The 7998-nt window shown below is 31.9% G+C and overlaps 1 protein-coding gene across 1 annotated transcript; it reads left to right on the top strand.

Annotated features, from left to right (window-relative positions):
• Window positions 1-853: 853 nt before the first annotated feature.
• On the top strand, window positions 854-6977 carry LOC107441455 (uncharacterized; the record flags this gene model as incomplete). Its single annotated transcript, XM_043057071.2, is given in 2 exon segments — window positions 854-1587; window positions 6749-6977. Coding segments are annotated over 2 exon segments (925 nt in total), but the record flags the coding sequence as incomplete, so codon positions are not given.
• Window positions 6978-7998: the final 1021 nt, after the last annotated feature.

Genomic DNA, 7998 nt, shown 5'->3' on the forward strand with positions numbered 1-7998 from the left:
CAATAAGTGTTTCACAGCAAAGCAGATTCGTTCTATTAATAGGTTCCCAAAGATAGCATAAGGGACAAAAAAAAGGTGAAAAAAAGATGCCGATTAAGTGAAGATACTCAATGATGTAATCATTAACTTAGGCTACTGGCAGCTATCGTCACCGATTTGTTACGGATACGATTTCACTTTATTTCCAATTTTCCACTTTATTTCGATTACTGCCAACTACTGGTTTTAGCCAACAATTTCAGGTGGTGTCATTGCTTCATGGACTGTCCCGAATTTATAGTATTGTCGAGTTTAATGAGATTTTTGGGTTTGCTTGTTTGAATAGCTCCGCTCCTTTACTCGAAAGAAAATCCGTCTGTTCACTTCGAACATCGTCCTTATTTTCTTTAACGAATTTAGTGCCATGTTGACTGTTAAGTCATATTATAGTTGCCACTGAAAAGGCTCAATTTTATAGCCAGTCGTGGCAAAAATATATTTTGAGGTACCCTTTGACGAAAATTTGCATTTTTTTGGCGCTAATTGAGTGCAACACTCCACCAAATAAAATAGCTCCGAAATCGAAACATTATAAGCAAAATTAAAAACCAAATAAAGCGAATTTAAATTAATATACTGAACAAGGAAAAACTTTTCGAGGAAATAACGTATAGAAGGTAATGCGTGTTGCCTCATATATGTGTGCAGTAAGATAAGAAAACATTCACTTACCTTATTTAGAGGTTTCTGTACAGGTTACCCATACATGAAACTATATTGCTCAACTTGAGGGCCAACTTGCCAATAATCCAAGGGGCATCTCAAAACATAGCCTAACCACAATCCGTCTTTACGTTCTGATGAATTTTTATAGATTCGGAAGAGGAGGTGGGAGAGGAGGAGGTGGAAGAGGAGGAGGTAGAAGAGGAAGCAGTGGGGGATTTGGAGGAGGAGGTTACGGAAGCCATGGATCAAGAAGTAGTAGCAGCTCTGGAACAAGCAGGGGTACTGGTAATTATAGATCAGGAAGTAGTAGCAGCTTTGCAACAAGCAGGGGCACAGGTAATTATGGATCAAGAAGTATTAGCAGCTCCGGAACAAGCAGCGGTACTGGCAATTACGGATCAAGTAGTACAATTCATGGAACTGATAACAACAACCATGCAGTCCGTATAGGGCACAATTTCAATGGTAATAGCAATAGTGAAAAATTTAACTATCGACAGCCCAGTAGCAGTGGCTTTGACTTCAATAGTAATTACATGCAGAACAGTCGTCCACAAATAGACTGGGATATACTTCATGAGAAACAGCGAGAGATACTTGAGCCGCTTGAGAGGATAAATAACTTGAATCTTGGGAGCTTTGATTCACACAAATATAGAAGTACTTACGGGAAACCATATGGAAGTACTTTTAAGAACCCATACGAAACTATCCTCAAGGATGTTCCTAAAGAGCAACAACGTATTTTTAGTGAATCTGGTCTTTATACCCACAAAGCAGACCCTCATAACTCTGCTTCAATTCCTGCAGGGTCCCTTTCTACAATTAGAAATCAAGAACTCAAGGGAAGACGATTTAGAAATTCCAGAAGAAACTCAGTAGGTAATGTATTTAATTTTATTCTTATATTGGCAAATGCGACTTTTACAAAGATGTTTATGCAAAGTCATTCAACGACAACTTGGAAGGGTGATTGTGGGAACTAAATCTTATGTTTTTTTATATAGAAATAAAGTATCTTGTTAAGACACGAGCGAAAGAACTGTTACTGGAGAAAAAATACAAGTCCTTCTTTTCAGGAATACAATATTCAGAATAGATGTTCATAATTGCGACCGTAATGCATATTTACTAACGCCGTGAAAGAGATTGGTGAACATTTTAAAAAAAAGCATATTCGTGCGACGAGATCTTTGATTGAGTCAACGGAAGTCTCGTAAATGACACTCTATAAATGCCCCCAATAAAAAGAAACCCAAGCTGGGTAAATCTGGCTAACGGGATGAACATTGGAATGGTCCATTTCGTCAATCCATCACGCTCCAAAATTAACATCCGATTAACTCTTGATCAACAAACAGGTCGTAATGGGCTGATGCATGATCATGCTGGAACATAAAATTACGAACGAATTTTTAATATTTATTTTGATTACGTCATTACTGCAAAGAAGCATTTCGCATTTATTTTATAAATAAATTCTTCCCCGTGTATTTTTGAATTTGTGCGATAACACATTAATCTGGACTCTGCAGTCTATACAAATGCTCACCAGCAGCAAGCTTCTATTGTGAAAACTTGTTCGAAGGCTCGTGCCCAGTTGGTGTAAATGCCACAAACCTTTAAGCTTTAATAAAGACAATTAAGCAGTCAGATATTGAACTCCAAGTCAAAACGAGTAGAGAAATCGAAACTAAGATTCCATGATTTTATTTTATTTTATCACCGTCGTTGAACAGCCGACCCAATTTTATGGGTTTACAACTACTAATGTTCAACTAGCCTAATGTTCGTAGCCTTATAATTTTGAACCCAATCGAGAAGACAAGGGAACTCCTGGGTCAAGAATTGGGAGAAATTTGCTTTCGCGGAGGATTTTTCGATGGAGCTAACGAGCTTTTGCCTTGCATGGAGAGGAAGACCACGAGAACCTCCTACTGTTAGCTTGAAGGCAAAGGGACTCTAACCCATGATCCGTTCATCACTGAGGATATTTCACGTCAGCACTGTGGTCGGTGCAAACCGGATGCGGAATTCGTATCGTCTGGGATTCGAACCCGGTTCGCCTTATTGGAGGGCGAACGCTCCATCCCCTGAGCCATCGTGGCTCTATCAACCATGCTTGGGGGATTTTGTTCCAGTGGATTGCCAGTCATTGCAATGTATTTAGAAACTAGATGGTGAACCAGTTGGTCAAACAATACTTCTGACCACGTTCAGAGCCTCCTTTTGCCCTTCCTTACAATCGAATTTCTTCCATCATTGTCAGGGTTAAAAAAAACTGCTGGTTTTCTTGTTCAGCCTTATTCTTGATCTCATCCACATAGACCTCACCCGACAGATTTTTTCTGTTAGTTTCAGAATTTTTAATGGATATGACTAACCCGATAATAAACTTCACCATTCTTTTCTGACTCTCCTGTCTGCCCTCTGTGTTCCTCGGGAGAGACTGTGAGATTTAATTAATTGACAGTTTGCCCATCCCTAAGCGACATTACTAATTCTTTGATTATTTATTACTTCCACATAAAGGCTACTTTGTACTGGGTTGCTAAAAGGAAAATGGCCTATGCGGCCGGCTTCTCGACGTACGAAAACAGAAACATTCCTATACAAAAAATCTATGTTTTATTACGCTAAAATTACTTTTTTAAAACCAACTATAATTGAATAGAAACAAAATATTTATGTAATCAAATGTAAAAATTAACGGGAAAATGCTACTAATTCGTTTAGGAAAATTATAAAAACTCGTTGCCAATGAGGCATAATTTCGTCAATGATGTTTAATTAAGTAAGATAATATATCCATATTGAAATAAAAGAAATAAGCTATGTATTAGAAAGAAAAAGAAATTGAGTAAAGGTATTTATTTGTCTAGAAGAACCGTTAGAAGTCGTCTAACTATTATTGGTGACAATTATGCTTAATTAATGTTGGTATAATTGAAATAAAAAAAGCAACCTCTGCGCAAAAAGCAAAAATAAATGGAAAAGATACTTATTCGCGTTTTGGGTAACAGTAAAAAAATCTAAGTATTATTATCGACACTAATGCGCAATGCTTAATTAATATTGATAATGTGTATTAATTGAAATAAAATAGGCTATGTTCTAAAAAGCCCAGCTCATGGAATAAAGATTAATTGGAAATTCGTTTAAGAAAACCGTAGAAAATCGCCATTCACAGAGGACACTTAATTCATATGTATCACTGACTGTAATATGAACTACTGGTATTATGGTGATTGGGGAATTGGTTTTGATATAAGAATTCAACAACGGGTTTTCCGTAGTTTCAGAAAATATTTCTTCCAGTGGTAGCTAAGATAGTGTATTAATATTTTAAGGAATTAGAATTAAAAGAAATTTTTTCTACCACTACTTATAAATATTTTAACAGTAAAATAAAGGTCAAATAGAGAAATGGTCACGTTCCAAAATCCTTATTAGGTTCTAATATATTGTTTTCTAAAATTTCGGCTTTATTTGGCTGCTACTGACAAGTATGTATAAACTTAAGTGTTGAAGGATAATGTAATAAGTACCAAACATACTTAGGTATGAAATATTACATTGATATATTTCGTGATGATATATTTGGTTCACTTAATTCAGGTAATATATGCATATCGAAATAAAAAATAAATTAACTATGTATCAGAACGCAAAAGTAGTGGAGTAAAGATATTTATCTAGAAGAACCATCAGAAATCATCATATTATTATTAACGACAATGATGCTTAATTTTTTAATGTTAGTAGTATGTTAATTTATGCAAAATAAATTTATGTACTAAAGACAAAAATAATGGTTACTATATACTTATTCATTTCGGGGAGCCGTAAAAAATCAGGATAGTATTATTGACACTTATGCTTAAGTACTAGTGATAATATGAATTAATTGAATGAAACTTATTAAGTTATGTGCTAAAAGCGAATTTAAAGTAAAATAAGGTTAATAGGAAATTTGTTTAGGAAAACCGTAGAAAATCGCCATTTACGGATGACGCTTACTTATTGTGCACTACTGACGTTAATATGTTCTACTGGTATAATGGTAATTAGTGCAGTTTTGATAAGAATTCTACAACGGGTTTTTTGTGATTTCAGAAATTATTTTTTTCCCTGGTAGCCAAGATAGTGTATTCATATTTTAATGGATTAGAATATGAAGAATTTTGTTTCTTTACTACTTATAAATATTTAATTAGTAAATTAAAGATGAGATAGAGAAATGACCACGCTCTAAAAATCTTATCAAGTTCTGATAAGAATTCGGGTTTTTTTTAAAAAATTCAGCTTCTGTTGGCTGTCACTGATAAATATATTTTTCACAAAAGTTAAATGTTGAAGGGTTATATAATATGTTCCAAATACACTAATAAAGGTATAAAATGTCATATTGATATATTTGGTGATTATTAAGACAGCACCAATACTTAGTAGTACATACTGATACTTTGGAAATAAGCGTTTTACGGACCTCGAAAGGGATATGTACCTTAGAAAATTACTTGGAAGTGCAATAGCTTCATGCGAAGTGATACTAAATACATTTTATCTTTGTTCTAATGGAATAAACTACAAAAAATGGCTTTTTCTTATTTCAATAACGCAGAGCCACCAAAAGGGGGAACAGATAATATTAAATAAAAAATTGCAATTATTTTAACTATATTAATTGGAAAACTTAGTGGAAGAACCAGGTAAGTTACATTTTCAGAACTAAAAAAAAGTTGCATCCGAACTATTTTATTACCAATTTATTAGAAAGAGAGGACAAATATTTCTTTGTTTTTTATTATTTACCCCTGCCTAATTTGAAATAAAAATCACGCAAACATGCTGAAAACTGATGTAATTAGTTATGTTAAGATTTGAATGAAGGCAAAAACAGTTCTGTAACATTAAACATACCCGTATTGATACAACCACTTTTTTTTATTATCCCTGATTCATTAATTCCTCTTAATATTTCACTTATCTGTTTCTACCACCAAGTTTTTTAATTGGATCGATATATGTTTTTCCGTTTTAAGCATGATTTCGTAGTGTTTCTCAATACTGATTTCTTATTGATTTTTTTTTACTCTCCCCGTGCGAAGAACGGGTATTCAGCTAGTATATATTTAAATATAAAGAAAATTAGAAAAAATATTTTTAAAAAGGAGAAGAAAAAATTTAAATTCGAATAAATTTTTTAAACAAAACATTAAAAAATTTAAAAAGAAAATTGTAAAACGAAATAAGGAAAATATACAATATCGTCATCAGTTCACGCGATTATATCCGCAAAATACAGTGCTTTCTAATCATGTATTAATATAGCCATAGCAAAATATGTTAATACAATATCACCAAAAAAATAGAAATGACGATACTATTTATTTCCCTTATTTTGTTTTCCAACATCTTATTTTTTTAAAAAATTTTTAAAATGTTTTAATATTTTTAAAAATTTTTATTTATTAATAATTTTTTTTCTCTTTAAAAATACATCCATCTTTTCTTGTTTTCTTTGTAAATCTCTATCTTTTCTCTAATTCCTTTTTGTCTTTTAGCAGACAATTTAGCTTGGTTTTTTTTAGTGGACAAACATTAAATTACTCTTTACCAGTCAAAAAGAAGGACCTACCATATTGGCTTGTTGATTAATTCATGGCGATTGAGCAGACAAGTTTGCTCTCTTGGTTTCAAAGCCATACCTATTTATTAGTCAAACTTAAAGTCATACTTAACTACTATAACAGTTATAAAAATAATTTTCAGTCCAGCTTATTATACGTTTTCAAAATATTCATACTCTGACAAACAATAACGATTTAGCCAGTTTCTAGGTTGAGCAATTTAGCTCCAATAGAATAGTTGGCACACCTGTAGTACTAGTCGCAAGGATAAATTAACCTATAGCTATAAAGATTTATATACCATGTAGAGAATGACATGTTTTTTTTTTTTTTATCGAATTAATAATAAAGTTTTGTCCGATATATCTTGTTTTTAAAAATACTATTTCTAATAATTGTGTGCTTTACAGGTAGCTCCAAGTGTGACGTAAGAAAGCTGACAAATGATCCAAACATCAGCTGGGTGTGCTCTAGAATAAACAAGCAAAAGGAATGCACCATAAAGTGTATTGAACCAAAGAAATTCTCTGGCATTGCTGCCGACAAATACACATGCAGACATGGAATATGGACTCCGAATCATGTTCCACGCTGTATTTAGCACAGAAGAGTGCAAATAAATTAATTACTTTTCGTTAATGTATGCATATTTTAAACGTAATTATCGAATCTTAAAATTAAGTAGAATTTTAATTATTCGGTTAACTTTGGCTATGATTCTAGCATATTGAAAATCGAATATTGTTGATCTAAGAAATTATTCAGGGTAAATTAAATTTCTATAGAATTCGGCAACAAATGAGCGTTGCAGCCTGAAAAAAAAACTATAAAGCAAACTATAAAACAACACCAACAATAAGGCGCAGTCTCAGGACAAAATTAACAAACACTGATGAAATTTTCAAAAAAAAAATTATGTAGAAATTACAAGAGAGAGAATCAGAAATGAAAAATTTTTTGTTCAAAGGGAGAGATATAAATGCAAATAAAAAATAATTCATCTTAATTGTAAAACAAAAACTAGTAAGAATATTTTCTTATGATTGAGTATTTATTTTATTTAGAAGATTATTTTATTTATTTTTAAAACGTTTACTTTCCAATAATATGAAGAAACATTTAAATTTACAAGTATAACTTAAAATTTAGATAAGCAAATTTAAAAATTTGGTGTAATCAACAACTCCTACTTTATAAGGAGTTCTGTTCCTTTTATCATTATTAAAGCCAAACAGAAATTGATTGTATGATATGCTTGAAAATTAGCTAATTATAATAAGTTTGAAAATTAGTCTCAATTAATTAAATATTTATGCATAATAGAAATGTCAGCATAATGATAGCAAGAGAAAAAATAGTTTAAAATATGTATTGAACAAAATATATTTCTGATGATTTCATAAATATTAAGTATTCAAATGAAATTAAATAAATTGAACTTATTCAAATCGCATTGAACCATAGTGACTAATAAATTCTATTATCCATTATAGTACAAATAAATATTTTTTCAACTTAATTACTCGGTACTAGGATGAAGCTGGAACGGAAATATGGTTCGCTTTAACACTATTAAACTTATAGAAAATTTTCTCCTTATCATAGTACTAAGTATTAGTTCAATGTTATCTGCATATTCTTTACATCGTACTATTGATAC

Source organism: Parasteatoda tepidariorum, unplaced genomic scaffold, assembly GCF_043381705.1.
Source record: "Parasteatoda tepidariorum isolate YZ-2023 unplaced genomic scaffold, CAS_Ptep_4.0 HiC_scaffold_2027, whole genome shotgun sequence".
Taxonomy (NCBI): domain Eukaryota; kingdom Metazoa; phylum Arthropoda; class Arachnida; order Araneae; family Theridiidae; genus Parasteatoda; species Parasteatoda tepidariorum.